This window comes from Engystomops pustulosus, chromosome 1 (assembly GCF_040894005.1).
Source record: "Engystomops pustulosus chromosome 1, aEngPut4.maternal, whole genome shotgun sequence".
NCBI classification, from domain to species: Eukaryota; Metazoa; Chordata; class Amphibia; order Anura; family Leptodactylidae; genus Engystomops; species Engystomops pustulosus.
The window spans coordinates 213,541,892-213,563,488 of NC_092411.1; the positions used below are offsets into that span (position 1 = coordinate 213,541,892).

The 21,597-nt window shown below is 44.1% G+C and overlaps 1 protein-coding gene across 1 annotated transcript; it reads right to left on the reverse strand.

The window, feature by feature from the left end:
- Nucleotides 1-10,614: 10,614 nt before the first annotated feature.
- Nucleotides 10,615-18,923, reverse strand: MAD2L1 (mitotic arrest deficient 2 like 1). Its single transcript, XM_072119334.1, has 5 exons — nt 18,728-18,923; nt 16,092-16,238; nt 15,232-15,352; nt 12,864-12,967; nt 10,615-12,582 (listed from the first exon to the last, which is right to left on the reverse strand). Exons 1-5 carry the CDS (start codon nt 18,795-18,797, stop codon nt 12,413-12,415), a joined length of 612 nt encoding a protein of 203 aa, XP_071975435.1. The 5' UTR covers nt 18,798-18,923; the 3' UTR covers nt 10,615-12,412.
- Between the last annotated feature and the right edge of the window lie 2,674 nt (nt 18,924-21,597).

A 21,597-nucleotide genomic window follows, 5' to 3' on the forward strand; every position in this document is an offset into this window, starting at 1 on the left:
AAGTTTCTCATACCTGGATTTGGGGATCCTCAGACATTCTTCCTTGCAGATCCTCTCTAGTTCCCTCAGATTGGATGGGGAACATTGGTGGAAGCCATTTTCAGGTCTCTCCCAAGATGATCAATTGGGTTTAGGTCAGGGCTGTGGCTGGGCCACTCATGAATGATCACAGAGTTGTTCTGAAGCCACTGCTTTCTTATTTTAGCTGTGGGCCTCAGGTTATTGTCTTGTTGGAAGGTGAACCTTCGGCCCTGCCTGAGGTCCAGAGAACTCTAGAAGAGGTTTTTATCCAGGATATCTCTGTACTTGGCCGCATTCATCTTTCCTTAAATTGCACCCAGTTGTCCTGTCCCTGCAGCTGAATAATAACCCCATAGCATGATGCTGCCACCACCATGTGTCACTGTTGGGATTTTGGCAGGTGATGAGCAGTGCCTTGTTTTCTACACACATACCACTTAGAATTAACACCAAAAAGTTCAACCTTCATCTCATCATACCAGAGAATCTTCACATAGTCTGGGAGTCCTTTGTGTGTTTTTTTTCAAACTGCATGTGGCTTTCATATGTCTTGCACTGAGGAGAGGCTTACGTCTGCACACTCTGCCCTAAAGCCCTTACTGGTGAGGCTGCAGTGATTGTTGACTTTATGGAACTTTCCCCCCTCTCCATACTGCATCTCTGTCACTCAGCCATAGTAATCTTGGTTGCTCTTCTTTACATCTCTCACCAAAGCTCTTCTCAAATGATTGCTTAGTGTGTCTCGACGACCAGGTCGTGAAAGAGTTGTCATTCTAAATTTCTTCCATTCAAGGATTATGGAGGCCACTGTACTCTTAGGAACCTTAAGTGATGCAGAAATTATTTTGTAATGTTGACCAGATCTGTGCCTTGCCACAATTCTTGTGCAGTTCCTTAGATCTCATGATTCTTATGTGCTCTGACATGCACTGTGGGCTAAAAGATCTTCTATAGACAAATATGTGCCTTTCCTAATCAACTCCAATTAGTTTAATTAAACACAGCTGGACTCCAATGAAGGAGTAGAACCATCTCAAGGAGGATCAGAAGGAAATGGACAGCATTTGAGTTAAATATGAGTAGGAAAGGGAAGTAAAAGTTCTCCTTACTGGTTTGATCTTAATCCCCATCAGGTCATTAGACTTCCTGACGCTCATGCTTGATGCCAATGGAGCTGCCTTACAAGGTAGCTAAAAGAGGCGTGGTATTTACAAAGCAGACATGTTGAATTCGGCAATTATGCCATTACATCAGAGTATATGCAGTGTGTCCATGGTAACCGTAACAGCGCACTCCCCCTCCCACTTGAGTGATACATTAAGAGAGAAGGGGAGGGAGCATGAGGGGAGTGCTCAGAGTGATGACATAGGGAACTTACCACCTCCCTTCACAGAGTCCGCCTAAGTGTAACTCCTACCACTTCATTTCGAGACTATGTTCCTAGCCAATGAGGATCCGGTTTCAGCACAGGGTAGGTTGGTATCGACTTCAAATGTTGTGAGTGCATCTTATTATGGCACCCTTGCTAGTCACAATGCTGGATGTATATATATAATGTGGGCCACTGCTTGATTTTACCTCCATTTTAGCTATAACCCAGTGAGGCATAGATGAAACAGCCACACGCACAGTGAGGGTTTTAATAACTTGTAATTCCCCTGATGATTTTGTCGCATGATGCATGAAACGCGTTGGGAGTGTTTAACCAATAGTATTAGGGATTAACAGTGATTGTGAGGGACATTATTGGGACCGTCCTTGTTAGTGCGGGAACACATGTGGGGTCAGGTCACCAGCTGATTGTAGGGAACAATAGGTCCCACGCACTTGGATCAATATCCTATGGATCAGGAACCTGCACGTTGAAGACTGGTGAGATCCACCTGATTAATCCCTTACTGCCCCCCAACTTACTTAATGTTTGGAGTTATGTGTATGTATCGTGATGATCTCCCTATTGTAGGGTGATAGTTTCACTGCTGCGAGACATTAGCACATGGTGCTGCAGCAGTGGGAACTGCCTATGGTTCTAGGACCTGAGTGACCTATGATATTTGCTTTTGCTGACTAGATATTGCACTTTAGGTTCGTTATGAACTTGTTTTATAAGTAATTACTAAAAGTTCTATTTTAATTTCATAATCTGAACATCCTGCTTCAACCCTACAATGTGTAATGTGCTGCCAGATGCCTTAGCGCTTGACGAATTTCCCCTATTATAAAAAAGAAAAGTGTGCAGACCCTTCTAATGCACTTGGACTGTGTGCCTCACATCCTTACACATAGGGGCAGATTTATCAATATGTTTATGGCAGCATACTGTTGTACATTGTACCAAAATATAATAAATAATGTAGATTTATTAACCCTTTAAAGACCCCAACCTGTTCAGGACCTAGTATTCATATTCAATAGTCCCAGGAGCCTACTGACATGTTCTTAGTCATAACATCAGAAAAAAGGACAACGGTGACATCTAGTGGACATTTATTGACTTGCATGCATGTTTGCACTAAATGCAAGAGGTCTCATTTTTGAACTTTAGTTTCAATTGGCTGCAGCGCTTAGGATGGTAGCTATAGCAAAATAGAATGGGTTAACAACATCTATGTATCTCTATCATTTTACTTCTCACACAAGCTGTCTTAAACTGATTTGCTATAGTAGCCAATCAAAGCTCTGAGCTCATATTAATGACCTTTGGCAAAATAAAAACTAAGCTGTGATTGGCTGCTTACTGCCACAGCAGCCAATAGCTCCTGTATATTCTGGTTAACCCCTACGCGCACCAGGATGTTATAGTACTTCCCGCACGGGGACGTTCTATAACGTCCCGCTTCCGGCACCAGAAGCAGCGGCTGTCAGCCCCATATTACAGCTGACACCAAGCGCTAACACAATTGGAGTCGATTCTGAGCTTGAGTATTAACCCCTTACATGCCACGGTCGAGTGTGTAAGGGTGCTCCTCCTATGGATCGTATCCCCCGTGCCGCTAACCGGGGGATCCGATTCTTTTCTGGGCAGCCCCGACGTCTGCCACATGCCCCGGTGCTGCCCATCTGGGTCTGACTGTAAACTGTCTGCGCATGTGTCTGCATGGCAGACACGGGTTTACACTGCTCTACAAGGAATTAGTATTGTAGAGCAGTGTACTGGACTTGAATCAGCGATCAGAGCATTGCTGGTTCAAGTTCAAGTTTGAAGAAGTAAAAAAAGTTAAAACTAAACATAAGAACAAATAAAAAAAAATAAAAAAATACAAGCCCCTAAAATATAGTATTGTGGGGACACGTGGCGCCTTGGGGGGGGGGGGAATAATAGTTTTGGGGGTATGTAGAGATATGATGGTGAAGATAAGATATGGAGGGAAGGGTAGAAAAGGGGGGGGGGGCTGCTGCGGACCCTTTGGCTCGCAGGAGTACCTGCGGTTTAATTGGTAGGTAGCGATAAGACAGAAAAGTCCAAAGAAATACACAGGTAGGTATGTATGCGCTGCCCCTACAGCTAAAAATGTAATATAGAGGTAAACTCCAAAAGAGTGTAGGAAGTTTTTTTAAATACAAAGTTTATTTTTTCAGTGGCGCCACCTCCCTTCACAGAGTCCGCCTAAGTGTAACTCCTACCACTTCATTACGAGACTATGTTCCTAGCCAATGAGGATCCGGTTTCAGCACAGGGTAGGTTGGTATCGACTTCAAATGTTGTGAGTGCATCTTATTATGGCACCCTTGCTAGTCACAATGCTGGATGTATATATATAATGTGGGCCACTGCTTGATTTTACCTCCATTTTAGCTATAACCCAGTGAGGCATAGATGAAACAGCCACACGCACAGTGAGGGTTTTAATAACTTGTAATTCCCCTGATGATTTTGTCGCATGATGCATGAAACGCGTTGGGAGTGTTTAACCAATAGTATTAGGGATTAACAGTGATTGTGAGGGACATTATTGGGACCGTCCTTGTTAGTGCGGGAACACATGTGGGGTCAGGTCACCAGCTGATTGTAGGGAACAATAGGTCCCACGCACTTGGATCAATATCCTATGGATCAGGAACCTGCACTAGTATTTTAGAGCAGTGTACTGGACTTGAATCAGCGATCAGAGCATTGCTGGTTCAAGTTCAAGTTTGAAGAAGTAAAAAAAGTTAAAACTAAACATAAGAACAAATAAAAAAAAATAAAAAAATACAAGCCCCTAAAATATAGTATTGTGGGGACACGTGGCGCCTTGGGGGGGGGGGGGGGAATAATAGTTTTGGGGGTATGTAGAGATATGATGGTGAAGATAAGATATGGAGGGAAGGGTAGAAAAGGGGGGGGGGGCTGCTGCGGACCCTTTGGCTCGCAGGAGTACCTGCGGTTTAATTGGTAGGTAGCGATAAGACAGAAAAGTCCAAAGAAATACACAGGTAGGTATGTATGCGCTGCCCCTACAGCTAAAAATGTAATATAGAGGTAAACTCCAAAAGAGTGTAGGAAGTTTTTTTAAATACAAAGTTTATTTTTTCAGTGGCGCCACTGAAAAAATAAACTTTGTATTTAAAAAAACTTCCTACACTCTTTTGGAGTTTACCTCTATATTACATTTTTTGCTGTAGGGGCAGCGCGTACATACCTACCTGTGTATTTCTTTGGACTTTTCTGTCTTATCGCTACCTACCAAGCCCCTAATATGTAATTTTCCCATAAAAATACTTAATAAAGTATAAAAGCACAAGCACACAAACCCCCCCACACATTTGGTATTGCCACATTTGCAACAAACTGTATAATAAAACACCTGCACGGTAAACGCCGGGAAAAAAAACGCAAAAAAACATTCTGAAAAAAGATCATTTTAAATTAATACCTTTAAAAAATGCTCTAAAAATGAGAAGAAAATTACGGACTCTAAAACAAGACCACTAAAAAGAACAACTCTTCTCACAAAAAATAAGCCCTATAGGTCCACATCAAAAAAAGAAAAAAAATGATATCCTGTACAATTTGACGAAGCAAATCTGATCTGGATGGCGCCTCCTTCCCTTCTACGCCCGGCCGTGCGCCCATATAGCAGGTTACCACCACATATAGGGTATCGGTGTACTCGGGAGAAATTGGGTATCAAACTTCATGGAGCCTTTTTTCATTTAATCAATTGCAAATGTCTAATTTTTCACCCAAAATGAGTGTATTGTCAAAAAAATTACAATTTGTAGACCACACTTCCATTTTGTTTTAACCTCTATAAAACACGGTTATAAAAAGGTTAAAAGTCTTTTTCATACGTTTTCTCATGCTTTTTCATACGTTGAGGGGTGTAGTTTCCATAATGGGGTTTTGGTGATTTTTCCAAAAATTTGAAAAATGGCACCTAAATTCTGAGCCTTATAACATTCTAGTAAAATATGTGGAATCTTAAAAAACCATGCCAACATAAAGCAGACATTTGGGTAATGTAAGTTATGAATTTATTTGGGTGCTCTGACTATCTGCATCAAAAGTAGAGAGTTTAAAACTTTGAAAATAAAGAATTTTTCCAAATTTAGTTTTTTTTATAACTGGAGAGAAAAAAACCTTGATTTTGCATTGCCGTCTACTAAGCAGCGTAATTTTAAAAATTATTTTGTTGACTGAGCTGTTTTAGGGCTTATTTTTGAGGTACAGGGAGTCTACAAGCAGTTTTGGACAAACAAAGCCACAGACTGTGTTAGGTAGCAGTCTGGATTACTATGCAATCATACCATTGTGTATGTTATTAAGGAAAGCAGGACAAGATTTCCTATTCCACATTTGTAGCTAGACTTGGTGAACCTCGAGTAGAGATCTCTTTCCTGAACACATCACAACACCTCACCTCTGCTCCAAGTAAGAGCTTTAGTAAGATTCTTATTTGAAGCAAAGGTGGCTGGAGAGCTGGTTGAATGTAAATAGTGAACATAAGAAATTGAGGAGACTTCCCTAATGCTCCAAGTCTAGCTGCACCCCCAGACCAAAAATGTTCAGACTTCTGCTGCTACTAAACACACAAAGTTATGGTTACACAGTTCTCCAGGACTGCTACCCAACACTGTCTGCAGTTTTGTATTGACACAACTGCTGATTGGCTCCCTGTGATGCATGTATTATAATTACAGGGAGTATATAATAATATACAAAATGAGGATCAGTATTGTGTATGACCTCCCTACAATGCTCCTGAAGAGGTTGCAGATGGATCTCCTCCCACACCTGAACTAAAGCATCTACCAACTCCTGGACAGTCTGTGGTGCAATGTGACGTCGGTGGATGAAGTGAGACATGATGTCCCAGATGTGCTCAATCGGATTCAGGTCTGGGGAATGAGCGGGCCAGTCCATAGCTTCAATGTCTTCATCTTGCAGGAACTGCTGACACACTCCAGTCACATGAGGTCTAGCATTTTCCTGCATTAGGAGGAACCCAGGGCTAACTGCACCAGCATATAGTCTCACAAGGGGTATGAGGATCTCATCTCTGTACCCAACGGTAGTGAGGCTACCTCTAGTGAGCACGAGAAGGGCTGTGCTGCCCTCCAAAGAAATGCCACCCCACTGCCAAACATGCTGAATGATGTTGCCCGCAGCAGATCGCTCTCCACGGCATCCCCAGACTCATGTGCTCAGTGTAGTAATAATAATAATAAGAATAATAATAATAATCTTTTTCATATAGCGTCATTAAATTCTGCAGCGCTTTACAAATCATAGGGGACAAACACTATTATACAAATATAATATTACATTATAGACTACAAAAAGTCACATGGAACAATAGGAGTGGGGGCCCTGCTCGCAAGAGCTTACAGTCTATGAGGATGAAGGGGTGACACAAGAGGTAAAGAGCTTGTTAATGGTCCAGCCATTCTTTATAATGGAACAGTATAAAATAATGGCTGCTTGAACCAGCCATCAGCCGCCATCTTATTTACAAAGTCCAAGGTGAAAGTGACTGCAGAGGAGCCTAGAGCTTGGTATATATCTGATGCAGGATGGATTAGTAAAGAGAGAGTTGACATTTCATGCTTTTAGCAAGTGTGATAGGCTTGCCTAAAAAGATTGATTTTAAGAGCATGTTTGTAACTTTGGAGGGGAGGGCATTAGTCCGAGAGTCCGGGGTAGGGCATTCCAGAAAAATGGTGCGACTCGGGAGAAGTCCTGATGACTTAGTCTAATATGACTGGCAAGCCTGGCTGCTGCATTAAGAATAGATTGTAGAGGAGAAAGTTTAGTGAGAGGAAGACCAAATAGTAGGGAGTTACAGTAGTTTTGTCAAGAGTGAATCAGCGCAAGCATTTTAGAAGTGTCAATTGTCAGAAATGGGCGGCTTCTGGAGATGTTTCTGAGTATACGGTGCAAAGGAGAGGTCGGAGTCCAGCACAACCCCAGGACAGCGGGCTGGCTGCCTCCATTCTATAGTGATCCCACAGACTGAGATGGAGAAGTCATGGTTGGGTTGGTTAGTAGATGATGGAAAGATAAGGAATTCAGTCTAAGGCCCCATGCACAAAACCGTATTAAAATGGCTGTATATGTGACCAGAATACGGCCGCATGCATTCCAATGGGCATCCATGTACATGGCCGTATTGTCCACCAAACCGTACCATACCTTCAGCCAACTGTATAAAAATAGAGCATGTCCTATTTACCACCATATTTTGGTTCCGTATGGCCCACAGAAGTCAATGGGAACGTATAAAATACGGGCTAAGGGCTCATTCACATGGCCGTCTGCGGGGACATACATGCGGCAATAGCGGCACGGCGCAGATACGGTGCCACACATGATCCGGGCCGCACACCGCAAAAAAGATAGAGCATGCTCTATCTTTCGGCGTGTGTGCGGCCGTGTGCCGCTACTCTCTATGGAGGGAGGAGGGGCCACCTCCTCCTCCTCTCCAGCACACGGCGCTATGCCTGCACGACGAATACCGCGTGTGAATGTACATACTGCATACAGCTGTGCACTGTATGCTGCCGTATATATGTGCAGTATCCAGAACCAGTGCATTCTGTCAGCCAGCCAGTATTCAGCCATCCAACCGTATTTTATACGGATGCAGTGCAAAACTTCCCGTATTTACGGCCAAAATACAGCCGTATATACAGAATAGTAAGGCCTCATACACACAAACATAGGGTCTTTTCTGTTCTGTATATACGGCTGTAAATATGGGACGTATTACAACAGTATGGTAACATATTGCACCATATCCGTTTGAAATACGGTGAGCTGGAAGATTTTGGATGGCTGAATATTGGCTGGCTGACAGAATGCACCTCCCACTGGTTGTGGATACTGCACGTATTTACAGCAGCATAGAGTGCACAGCTGTATGCAGCACGTATTTAGGCTACATTCACACACGGCATATATACGTCTCCCAAAGCCGGCAATGGGCGCACCGTACCGCTCTGTAGCCAGGAGAAAGATAGGATATGTCCTATTTTCCCCGGAATACGGTGCCGTGCGCCATATATTACTATGGAGAGGAGCGGAGGGTGTGGCGCTCCTTTCCCTGGCGCCGATGTCTGCCCGTCATGCTATGGTACAGCAGGCACACATCTGTGTCAATGTATCCTTAGCCTGTATTTTATACATTCCCATTGACTTCTATGGACCATACGGAACAGGAATACGGTGGAAAAGAGGACATGTTCTATATTTTTATACCACTCACTTATGGTACGGTGGACAATACGGCCCTGTACATGGATGGCTGTGTTGCCCATTGGAATGCATCGGGCTGTATTCCGGCCATACATACGGACGTTTTTATACGGTCGTGTGCATGGGGCCTGAAGACCATACGTTCATGTGCATTAAAGATTAAGTTTCAAGAAGAGAGAGGACATGATGTTAGAGACAGTCACCAGTGTTCTGGATTAAGGCAGGGGTGAAGTATACAGCCAGTATCCTCAACATAGAGAGGATACTGGAAACCAAATCTGCTGATGGTTTGTCCGATGGGGGAAGTATACATGGATAAGAGCCCTGAGGAACCAAGACAGTGAGAGGAAAAGGAGACACTGAAAGTGTGGTCAAAGATATGAAGAAAACCAAGAGAGTACAGTATGCTTTAGGCCAATGGAGCGAAGTATCCCAAGGAGAAGCTGGTGGTCCACAGTATCAAACTCTGCTAAGAGATCCAGAAGATTGAGGAGTGAATAGTCACCTATGGATTTAGCAGTGAGATCATTGGAGACTTTAGTAAGAGCAGTTTCAGTGGAGTGCATAGAGCGGAAACCAGATTGTAAGGTGTGAAGGAGGGAGTAAACTGAGAGATAAAGAATTAGTCGAGAATAGACCAGGAATTCCAGGAGTTTGAAGATGGAAGGGAGGGTAGAAACTGGTCGTAGCTAGTCTCACTGGATGGGTCCAGGGAGGGTTTCTTTAGTAATTGGGTACCAACTGCATGCTTGAAAGAAGATAGGAAGACACCAGAAGAGAGCGGTTTCAGATTTTAGGTGATAAGTGACTGCTGGTGGGAGAGACTGTAAGAGATGTGAGGGGATGGGGTCACAGATGCAGGTAGTGGGTCAAGCAGAGGAAAGAAGTCTGGACACTTCTTCCTCTGTGACTGGATCAAAGAAAGAGAGTGAACAAGGTAAGGTACCAAGAGGAAGGTGATTAGTGGATTGAGAAATTATTTCCTGGCGAATGCAATTAAAGTAGGTGGCCAGATCTTCAGCCCCAATATTTGTGACCAGTGGCTGCACCTTTGGAGTTGAAGAGTATCAAAGAGCCCTTTAAGGTTGTAAGAGGATATTAGATTAGTAAAACAGACCTGTGAAGGGCAGAGTTATAGGTTTTTAGAATAACTTTGAAGTGTAGAAAGTTATAAACACGCTTTCATCTGAGAACAGCACAGGGCACCAGTGGCAATCTTAGTGTTCTCTGGCACCCCCATCTGTGGACCTCAGCCCCTCATACCATCCTCATGGAGTCAGATTCTAACCTTTTGTGCAGACACATGCATGTGTGGCCTGCTGGAGGCCATTCTGTAGGGCTCTAGCAGTGCTCCTCCTGTTCCTCCTTGCACAGGTAGGGGTCCTGTTACTGGGTTGGTCCCCTCCACATCTCCTGGTAGCACCTGGAGCCTCTGCACACTACGCTGACAGACACAACAAACCTTCTTGCCACAGCTCACATTGATGTGCCCTACTGGATGAGCTGCTCTACCCGAGCCCTTTGTGTGGGTTGCCGAGGCATTGTAGGGAGGTCATATGTGGAGGCCACACACAATACATAGCCTCATTTTGTCTTGTTAAACGAACATTGGATAAGCCTGTAGTGTGTTTTTCCACCAACTCCAAACCCAGGCCTCCATTGCTTGATACATTCAACTTTGTACAGGGCAAAGTATTAAATGAGAAAATTTCAAGCATTCAGATTTAGGATGTGTCATTTGAGCAGTGTATTTTAAGTTAATTCCTCATCACGATGAACATTTTTGCGGTCGGTAAAACATTTTGTGGCTTACAATAAAAAGCAGATATGTGAATTATAAAAGGTGAACTCATTGCATTCATATGTTTTCTAAAGAGGGGCAAAAATAAAAAAAAAAAAAAAAAAAATCAGGAAAACCAAATTTTCAGACTTTATTATTTTGATAAAAACAGATCAGGAACACATGGACATCTATGGGACTAGTTAAACCGCTTTGAACAGAAGATAAATAAAATATTTCTGGATTTAATTGTGGGACCCTTCAGAATCATATGCTGTGTTAAGTTCAAAGAAATGAATAGACTATATTACAGTTTATTAAAACATTAGTACAAATTATACAAAGTATAAAAACACCCCATCTAGACTCTTACAAAATAGACCTAATGAACAGACTACAACAGGCTTTAAGCACTGACTTCAGAGTTGTGCCCTTCAATTCACTCTCGTTGCTCATCAGCGAGTTTCATCCCACAAAAATTGCTCCATATGTTAACTAGATCAAACCTTGAATCACTTGAGCTGGACTCCGTGGGAAAGACTTATCAGAAGTGTGAGGTAAAACTTTTCTAGTGGCCCATGGACACCAATCAGAGCTCAGATTTCATTTTATAAACAGCAGTAGGAAAATGAAAGCTGTGCTCTGATTGGTGTCCATGGGCCACTAGAACAGTTTTACCTAATTACTAAATCTCCCCTAAAATGTCTATTTAGTGATTGTAAGTTTGCTCCAGTAAATCCATCAAGGAGTTTGTCAAACTAAACTTATGCATTAGATTTAGGCTTCAATTACACAATCACCAAGTCCCGTTTTACACAAACCATTTACCGGCCTCAATGCAAAACTGAACTGAGCAATTCAATTCCGTTCAGTAGTCCTAGGTTGGGGCAAGTAACACTGAGCATGTTTGTAGGAATAAATTTGCTTGTATATAATTGGACCAAGAGTACTAGGAAATCACTAATGCCTACAAGCACACCACTATCACAGCGGAAGATGTAACAAAGGCATATTTATCAACTGGCTTTAATGTCATTTTAGTAAAACAATTTAAAAATTATAGTTTTTAATATAATAGACTTATGCTGCGGACACCACACATGGCCAAAAGTGTCCTATAGAAAAAAGTCCTCACAGTATAAAACACAAACTTCAAGATGGAGCCGTAAAGATGTACACATGACTTGTTCGCTACACTGTGCTCGTTTGTACCCAGTGTGAATCAGATGCGGTTATGATGTGGTTACTTAGATTTAGGAAACAGGCAGCAATGTGACTTTCTGGTCACATTCACAAATGAAAGACTCAGATTCTTATCACAAAATCTACATCCAAAGTACAGTACAATGCATAGAAAATAGCTCCAGCAATAGATAGTAACAATGATCATTAACTTGAGCTTACTGCTAGAATATGCATATACAAATACAAGGAAGGCACAAAGGCTTAACAATGGTTGCCATACCCTCCTCTGTTCAGAAGAGTTAGCTGTGAAATGGCAGCAGTTTGACCCGTTTGAGGGAATACGCTTCCCCTAGTTGTGTGTAGTCCGTCTAGTCATCCTACAACCAGCAGGTAGTACTTGACCAAATCAGGATCACAGTATACCTTTACACGCATAGGGCTGATGTACTGCGTTAGGCACATCATAGACCTACGACTACGTTATACTTAAGCAGTGGACACTCTCCACTTCTATAAGGCAAGGTAAATTCCAGAAGAAAAAGCTCCTTTGCACATATCTTAGCTTGAGCTAATGCAGTAGGGTGGTAAAGGACCAAGTACTCTACAAAGCTTCAAAATGCAATTGTAAAGGTCTAGGCACAGAGTAGACATAACCTTATTTACCCTTTTCAAAAACTGCATTATAAAAAGATTAAAAAGAGTACAAAATATAAATCCACAGAAGCTTTCTGAGGAACGTTCCATCACTATTAACAGTCTATCTTTTTATATGCCACCATGCTGTTGACTTTATGGATTGTAGTAGTAAAGGAGCGAAGCCGAACTTCTTCGGAATTGGAAACAAACTGAGGTCCAGACTCTTCCCATTTCTCTGGCACTTCCGAATCTTTATCTGTGTAGATCAGCAAGTCAAAGGCACCTGCATTGTAGAAGAACAAACATCCAGTAAGTAGAAGAAACAAACACAGAAACATGACTGGGTCTGGGTGTATACACAGTATGTCCAAGGTAATGTGGAAGCAACACGCACAGCATATCAGTTCACCAGTATAAATATGCAGTACACCAAGAGAAAAAGCTAGAAAGTTCACAGGAGGCGACCCCCCTCTTGGATTTTTACTTCAATCCAAGTAAAAAGAAAATCCAGAAAGAGCAACATTACGTTGATAACGGGAGTCATGAATTATCCCATTTACTTACATGCAGTCTCCAGTAGTGGAAGAAAGGTTACTGTGGCTGTGATTTGTCGGATGACTGATCGGATTTCCTCTTGAATAACTTTTGGAGATTTTTCTCTGACAATGCTGAAACACACAAAAACATAGTACAACAAATAGACCATGGGGAGTGAAATGTATTTTTAAAGGGCTATTCCAGCCGGAACCATTTATTACCCATTCATAGGATGTGCTATATTCCAGTTTTCAGAATTATACTCCAAATGCAGAACCAGAACATAGTGGACAATGGCTACACCATAAGAGAATCCCAAGCAGCAGACAGTGTTAGATTGCAGCATGGAGACATACATAACCATGTCTTTGTGTGCAGTTAATGCATTTTTCACTGTCCTGCTACTTTTATTTTGGAATTATAGCTAGACTCGTAGCACAATGCGGAGTTAAATTGAAGCACTCTATGATCTCTTTGTCCAAACTTCTCCAAGCTCCCCATCTCTCTGCTCAAATATATAATCAAAAGCAGACTACAGCTCTAACTCTCAGCAGAAGGGTGGTGTGGCTGTGTTGAGCTTACCAAGTCCAGCTACAATTCTGAAACTGTATTTTTCAGTCCTGATGCCATTAAAGGGGTATTCCCACGAAAACAAGTTTCTTAAATATACTTAGGATAACAAAATAATATTCACTAATTGTTAAAAGAAGCATTTCATAGATATAATTCCAACCAGTCTCTTTCAGTATTGCTGTTTACAATTTGGGGTCTCCTGGATCAGACTAAATCTTCTGACTATTGTCGGATTCTTCTCATTAATATCTTCTTGTGTACGTGCACTGCAGTGCCCTCGATCCCTTCCATCTGCATTACAAGACCAGCTCAGACAGGCATTTCCTGTTGGCCATCAGTGTGTAGAGACATAATCTACAAGCTACGTCCCCATTGTCGTGCTTAGGCCTCTCTAACTGGTGGGTGGTGTGGCTGGCAAGCAAAACTACGCCTGGTTGGACCTTGCATAGTTTTGCGTAAAATCCAGCAAACAGAAGTTCGCTGGTTTTGCAAAAGAATGTAGACCGCGGTGAGAGAACAGAGTTGACTATGTTTATAGGAGAGTTTGCAGAGCTGAGGCCATCATTCTGTTTTATATCCATCCGAAGGAATCTCATCTCCGATATGTCTCTTTGTCAGTGTCAGATGCTAGTGTATGTTCAGAAGCTAAATAAAAGTGTAGATAAACCTGTACCCTGATAATCTAAGCACATTGTCAGCTCACAGCATTTCATGGCACAGAGGGATCTCATGAAGTGGCTGTGTATAGAGTCCCCGCCCACACTCGGGAATTGTACACCGACCAAAGAGTTATGGAAGTTAAAAGAACAATAAAACTGAGTAAAATTGTAAGAGGATAAAAATGATCTTTATTATGTAAACATCACTAGGGGATTTAAATTTAACCCCTTCCCGCTCCGAATATATCGGCCGCTGAGTTGATGGCGGCTCAGCTCTGGATCGGAGCTGAACCGCCATTGGGATACACGGGGTGCTGGCTGTAACTAACAGCCGACACCCCAGCGCAACACCCACGGTCAGAGTGGGCTCCGATTGCAGGTGTTTAACCCGTTAAATGCCTTGTTAGCGGCTTCTGGGGGCGCCGATCATTGCTATGGCAGCCCTGGGGTCTGATCCCCTGCTCCAGGAATCCAAGTAAAGGTACAGGATCCTCCTGCAGGTACACCACACATTCGGAGTTGCTGTGACAGGGGACTGATAATATTGGCTGACAGTCCAGGATTGGGCTGTCACATTGACAGCTCAACCCTGCAGATGACTTAGTGTGTCGGAAAGGCATACTGCCATTCAGACGGTCAGAGCTCCCAAACTGCTGTAAAAGGTCATGTGACTGGACAATCAGCAGCTTACACTGAATAATTGAGCTCTGATCAGCTGCAGCTCGTGGCACAGTAGAGGGGAGAAGAGTCTCGCAGATTTATGCACATGGGACTTTTTTTTTTTATTAAAACTGCCTGTACAAGCCTCTATAAAGCTTGTACAGGGGTTATTGTGCCTTCAGATGCCAAAGTTGCAACTTACCACTGCACTGAAGCGGAAATGACAATCGCATGATTGAGTGCAGACTGGTTTTAAGCAGCAAATAACACTCTGGTAATGCCAGCAATACATGCCCAAATAAGGTGGGGAGGAAGCATTGAGAGAAACGGCTTACACTTTTATGTGTTTTTTTTTTTCACCTAAAGCGCAGAGCTACAAAATACGTATTGAGACTGCGGTGTACAATTCTGGCAAAGATTTTTTTTTTTTTTTTAAATCTACCCTGCAAATTTTCATGCAATAATTTTTATGCCCAGCAATTCGTCATATATAGTGCCATTACCTGTCATCCTTCACAGATTTATCACATTCTATATCAAACTGCCAACGCTCAAGGATTTCATTGTTGTCAATGCTTGTGATCACCACCACTAGTTTCTGGACCTGACATTTATATAACCAATCTGAAATTGACAGAGAGAAAGTTGTTACAAGAGTAGAACAATGAACTCTATCCAAAAGATGGCAGTATATGGGGATTTTGCATACCATCTATTACAATGTGCAGATCGCACAAGCACCGATCGCGGGTGTTAGCAACGGGCGTTTGCTTCATTATGAAGCAAATGCCCGGTGAGTATGAAGAGGGCTCAGCCAGTGAGCCCTCTTCATACTCCCCCGTGCGCAGCAAGACGTAAGGGTACCTCTTATTGCACTATGGGGGTTAAACATCATCTTAGTTTTTGTCTGATATTTACCTTGCAAATGTTCTCAATGGCAACTAAGGCCATGTCTAGTTTATGTGATGCTAGGCCTTTTCCACATACAGTACACAACACATATATACATATATATATAGCGCAAGAGGTGTTGGAGTTTTTGGTCCAAAAATATGCCAGATCTGCAGTACATTGTACTAATAATGCTTTCACCAATGTTTCCTTTCCACTGGAGAGGTTTCTGTTAAGACCCTCTGTAAGTAATCCATTCCAACAAATGGCCCTTTAACTACCTAATTCAAGGTTGTAGCTTCATAAGTAAGTGTCAAGATAGAACAGAGATGTGTATTTAGGTGCTGGGCCCATACAGACCAATGCTTCACTACTAAGCGATAATGTTTTGTTTGGTAAAAACAACTTTCAGACGCTGTGAACTGACTTGCAGCGGGACAATAATAAGAAGGCTCGTGACATAAAAGCTTACCTTTAAGCTGCTCCACAACTGTATTCAAGTAGTTCTTAAGATCTGGGTCTGTGGAGACTAGGAGGGTCAGCCCATACTTCTGTGCACGTGTAAATGTCTCCGCCGGATAAATCCCACGCTGATACAAAATACTATTGATGCCAAAATCTGTGGATAGAGTGTCATTATTACAACAATTGATGTAAAGAAACATGTTATAAATCACACAGCCAAGCCTACGACATTTGTAGTCTGCTATTTGCCCCCTTTTTTTTTTTTCAACTTTCTTATCATTCTTTATTGCAGGAAGATTCAGAGAAAATAGATATACATACATTTTATAACAATTAAAGTTATATAGCATTACATAAGGAATTCGTAACAGTAGTAACATTAATTTAGTTATCGAACATTAGTATGTAGACAATGACAAGCTCGGGAAGAGCGCATAAGGTAATTCGTATCAGTGAAATGTGTCAAAGCTTCAATGTTTAAGGTATAAAATCTATAAAATTTTTAATAATAACAAAAACGGATAGGGGACTAGAGTCAGGGAAAGAGAGGGTAAGGATGCGGGTGGGGGGAGGTTATCCAGATGATTTATATTACCTATCAGTACAATTTTTATTGCCCCTTTTTTAATGTAAATCTAAAGTCTTGGCAATCTAAAGTGCTGTCAGGAAATGGCGACTGTACACATTGAAGGGAAACAGTCACCTCCACTAGCACCTAAAGCTACAAACAGTACCTTATCCAGAAGGTTTCAAGGCTGCAAAAGGTTTTTTTTTTTTTTTTAAATAGCTGGCCAACATTGCAGCAGGTCTGTTAAAATGATTTTTATTATCCATCTTCTATAGTCAAGGAGTTGAGCTACTTTGGGGACCACTAAAGACAGGGACCAATACGGCTGAATTGTATTGTACCTTATATCAAATGGTTAAGATTCTTAAAGGAAATCAACCAAATGAGTTCAGTGGTTTTAAGCAAAGCAAGCTTACACACTGGCTGTGCCCTCCGAGACATGATTGGTTCTTCATTTAGTTTTTAATGGCTTATTTTTTTGGGGAATTTTTTTTCAGGAATCGTTCAGGGTAGTGTTAGTTGCCGCAGTCCGGTTAAATGCTGCGATCAGTGCCACTATACAGACCTGCATTATAATTTCAGGTGCGGCCTCCCACCTCAATCGTGGCACGGCAAGACACTATGGGGCAGATTTACTTACCCGGCCCAATCGCGATCCAGCGGCGCGTTCTCTGCACATGATTCGGGTCCATACGGGATTTATGAAGGTAGTTCCTCCGCCGTCCACCAGGTGGCGCTGCTGCGCTGAAAATCATCTGAACGCGCCGGAATACACTGAGCTGGACCAGGTGAAGGTAAGAGCTTCCCAAGCGACACATTTTCTGTTTTTAAATGCGGCGGTTTTTCCGAATACGTCGGGTTTTCGTTCGGCCACGCCCCCTGATTTCCGTCGCGTGCATGCCGGTGCCGATGCGCCACAATCCAATCGCGTGCGCCAAAATCCCGGGGCAATTCAGGTACAATCGTCGCAAATCGGAAATATTCAGGTAACACGTCGGGAAAACGCGAATCGGCCCCTTAGTAAATGACCCCCTATGTGCTTACAGCACTATCCATAACAGAATCCAATGGCCGCTGATCTGGCTACAATTTTTACGGCTAGCTCAGACTACATTTACTGTCGCCTGCATGTAGCCATGTAAGCTAGGCCGATACCCCTGAGGAGGTTCTATAAAGGCAAAACATGCAAGGGAGCTGACAAATGATTTTAATGCCTGCCCAGCGGTAGCTGTGCCCTTTTGCATGGGTGTACTGCAGACAGAAAATACATGGCAGTATCTCAATGAGTGTCAACAATATTGTTCTGAGCTCATTGAAGATATGAGCAAGGGTTCATTTGTTGATATCCTAATATGGTATTTGTAAATATCTTTACATATACATTACCATCACCATAACTCGCAAAGGGCAGGTAAAACTTTTACCTGTGTGCAGATGATTTCCCATAAATGTAGCCATATTGTCCATTAGAGACTAGATTGCTGTCCTTGGATACACCAACCGCTGCTGGAGTGATTTCACAAAAATCCAATTGTTTTTACACATGAAATGGCTGGGAGTTACTGTATGTCCCTCGGACGTTATGTGATAATGAACACTGAATTGAGGTGGTCAGGCATGACTCAATAGCTCATGTGTGGCCAATGCTGTCTAAATGAGGGGATGGGGGTTGTTTCCAAGGACAACATGGCGACATATATGGGAAATTAACTTCACACAGGCACAAGGAATTGTATAAATGTATTTAGCAGAATGCCCAGATGAGAATATGCGTGTCTCTCAGTACAGCAGTAGTGAAGCAGGAGGTGTACAGTCATTTACACACGACTGCAGGGATATTGGCAGGACTGGAAGCACAGCAGAAAATCATAGTTGGGCAGGTCCTTCAAAGCGTTTACACATCTAATGTGATGTAAGAGCCCGGCCATAGACTGCACACAGCCGCCGCTATACAGGAATATGTGGCGGCAGCAGATTAACGCAGACCAACAGCAGCAGTGCCAGTGCATCAGTCTCTCCAAGAGCTGCAACACTCTCCAGGTACTCGTGTACTCACTCAGTACTCGTGTACTTACAGAAAAACTCGGACACGATCTCGGCGCTGCCCTTCAGAGTAATGCCTTCCTTGGTTACCTGCGCCGCCATCTCCAGGCCGCCAGCACAGCGCTGCTCGCTCAATTCAAGACAGCGCGCCTTCCGGAGACGTATCCACGCCACGTAGAGCGGGGGCTGCTTTCCATTGGCTGATTGCGCTGAACGCGCGTGAGGTCATACGTAGGGCTAAAGGACCCTGTGGTATTCTCACCATGTGACCAGGCAGGCTCCTTTGTGGGAGGAGCTACTGCGTGTTGTTACACAGAATGTGCCGTGGGTGCAGGAAAGGGACAGTGTCAGAGAGTGAGGAGGAGACGAGGGGGCACGGGGCAGTGTGAGGAGAAGATGAGGGGGCACGGGGCAGTGTGAGGAGAAGATGAGGGGGCACGGGGCAGTGTGAGGAAGAGATGAGGGGGCACGGGGCAGAGTGAGGAGAAGACGAGGGGGCACGGGGCAGTGTGAGGAGGAGATGAGGGTGCACGGGGCAGTGTGAGGAGGAGATGAGGGGGCACGGGGCAGTGTGAGGGGGAGACGAGGGGGCACGGGGCAGAGTGAGGAGGAGACGAGGGGGCACGGGGCAGTGTGAGGAGGAGACGAGGGGGCACGGGGCAGTGTGAGGAGGACAGGGGGCACTGGGCAGTGTGAGGAGAAGATGAGGGGGCACTGGGCAGTGTGAGGAGGAGATGAGGGGGCACGGGGCAGTGTGAGGAGGAGATGAGGGGGCACGGGGCAGTGTGAGGAGGAGATGAGGGGGCGCTGGCCAGTGTGAGGAGGAGATGAGGGGGCACGGGGCAGTGTGAGGAGGAGATGAGGGGGCACGGAGCAGTGTGAGGAGGAGATGAGGGGGCACTGGGCAGTGTGAGGAGGAGATGAGGGGGCACGGGGCAGTGTGAGGAGGAGATGAGGGGGCGCTGGCCAGTGTGAGGAGGAGATGAGGGGGCACGGGGCAGTGTGAGGAGGAGATGAGGGGGCACGGAGCAGTGTGAGGGGGCACTGGGCAGTGTGAGGAGGAGATGAGGGGGCACTGGGCAGTGTGAGGAGGAGATGAGGGTGCACGGGTCAGTGTAAGGAGGAGATGAGGGGACACTGGGCAGTGTGAGGAGGAGATGAGGGGGCACGGGGCAGTGTGAGGAGGAGGAAAGGGGGCACGGGGCAGTGCAAGGAGGAGATGAGGGGGCACGGGGCAGTGCGAGGAGGAGACGAGGGGGCACGGGGCAGTGTGAGCAGGAGAGGGGGCACGGGGCAGTGTGAGGAGAAGACGAGAGGGCAAGGGGCAGTGTGAGGAGGAGATGAGGGGGCACTGGGCAGTGTGAGGAGGAGAGGGGACACAGGGCAGTGTGAGGAGGAGATGAGGGGGCACAGGGCAGTGTGAGGAGGAGATGAGGGGGCACAGGGCAGTGTGAGGAGGAGATGAGGGGGCACGGGGCAGTGTAAGGAGGAGAGGGGGCACGGGGCAGTGTGAGGAGGAGATGAGGGGGCACTGGGCAGTGTGAGGAGGAGATGAGGGGGCACGGGGCAGTGTGAGGGGGAGATGAGGGGGCTCTAATGGTGGCGTTTTTGTGGTGTTACTTTTTTTTTTAAGGGTACTTGAAAACCTTGGGCGTCTAATCGGTAATAAAAATACACTATATACTATAGTGTAATATACTAAATACAATTGTATTGAATTTAATTGTTAATGTAGTGCTTCACGTTAACAGTCTGGCTCACTGGCTTCGCTGACTGGCAACCATTTGATATTAGTAGAGGCTTCTGACTTTCAAATCAACCATTTGGGTTTGATCAACACACTTAAAAGGTTAATACCCATAATTGGTCTCAGCAGTGGCCACAGATGTGTTGGTGATCTGGGTATGCTGTATGCCGTTAATAACTGCAGACACCTGCCCTTTATGGAGAGTGCTCAGACCGTGAGCCCACTACATACAGACTAAGGCTACATTCACCCTGCTGTATGAAGGATGTATATACTCCGGTGCGGCACCGTACCGTTCCTTAGCCGGGACAAAGATGGGACATGTCCTATCTTTCCCCGGAATATGGCCATATATCACTAGAGTGCAGAAATTAAGAAAAAACACAAAGGACGGCGCCTTGGGTGATACCTTCCAGCCAGAGGGAAATATAACCAGCCCCTACTAGGGGTGCTCACCTGTCGATGTCTTGGTTTTAAGGCAAAATACCCCAATTTGGGGTTCTGAGGGTGGACGTTGTCTCTCTTCCGTAGAGTTGTTTTAGTCTTTTTAAAAATTAGCAGCCACTAGCCAAATAGATTTTCCCAAGAGTCCCAAAAGCAAGGACTTGGGATCAAATTATAAAAGCACAGAAAAAGTTTTGGCAGAAAATTGTGGCGCTAGTAGCCAGGACCAACAATCAATAAGTTGAGTTAGTAATAGTGATCAAGAGATATAAACCAAAATTATATTAAATTCGGTTTATTGGTAAAATAAGAAAGTAAATTTAATACATAGAGTCCTTACTGACGCGTTTTGGGTATAACCTTTTCTCAAAGTGTAGGACAAAGGATCAAGAGAATACATGTATTGAGTTCCTACAAAAAACTCTGAATCTGAAAAAACAATTCCATCAATATGGCTTCTCAGGGGACCAATCGAGAGGGTGCAAAACATTAACCTTTGAAGGTGCAGACAGTATATCCGTTATAAATATGTGGACTTACAGTAGCTCCAGTTGTCCAGTGGGGTATGGCGTTTTTGGCGCGCAAGTGTAACTAAATATCTTGCGATGCGATAGAAACGCCAAGGCTTGCGCGATAGTTTCAAAATATTGTGGATGTCAGGGCGTAGTAAACAAAATGGTAGTTCGCGCATGTGCAGTAAGTGCGGGAGGC

What these genes read in the sequence shown, in the direction of transcription:
- MAD2L1 (XM_072119334.1), bottom strand. Translation starts at nt 18,797, where the DNA reads ATGGCGGCGCAGGTAACCAAGGAAGGCATTACTCTGAAGGGCAGCGCC. An exon ending in GATCGTGTCCGAGTTTTTCT is followed by an intron (nt 16,239 to 18,727) that starts GTAAGTACACGA and finishes CTCTATCCACAG; the next exon opens with ATTTTGGCATCAATAGTATT. An exon ending in TCCACTACTGGAGACTGCAT is followed by an intron (nt 12,583 to 12,863) that starts GTAAGTAAATGG and finishes TCTACAATGCAG; the next exon opens with GTGCCTTTGACTTGCTGATC.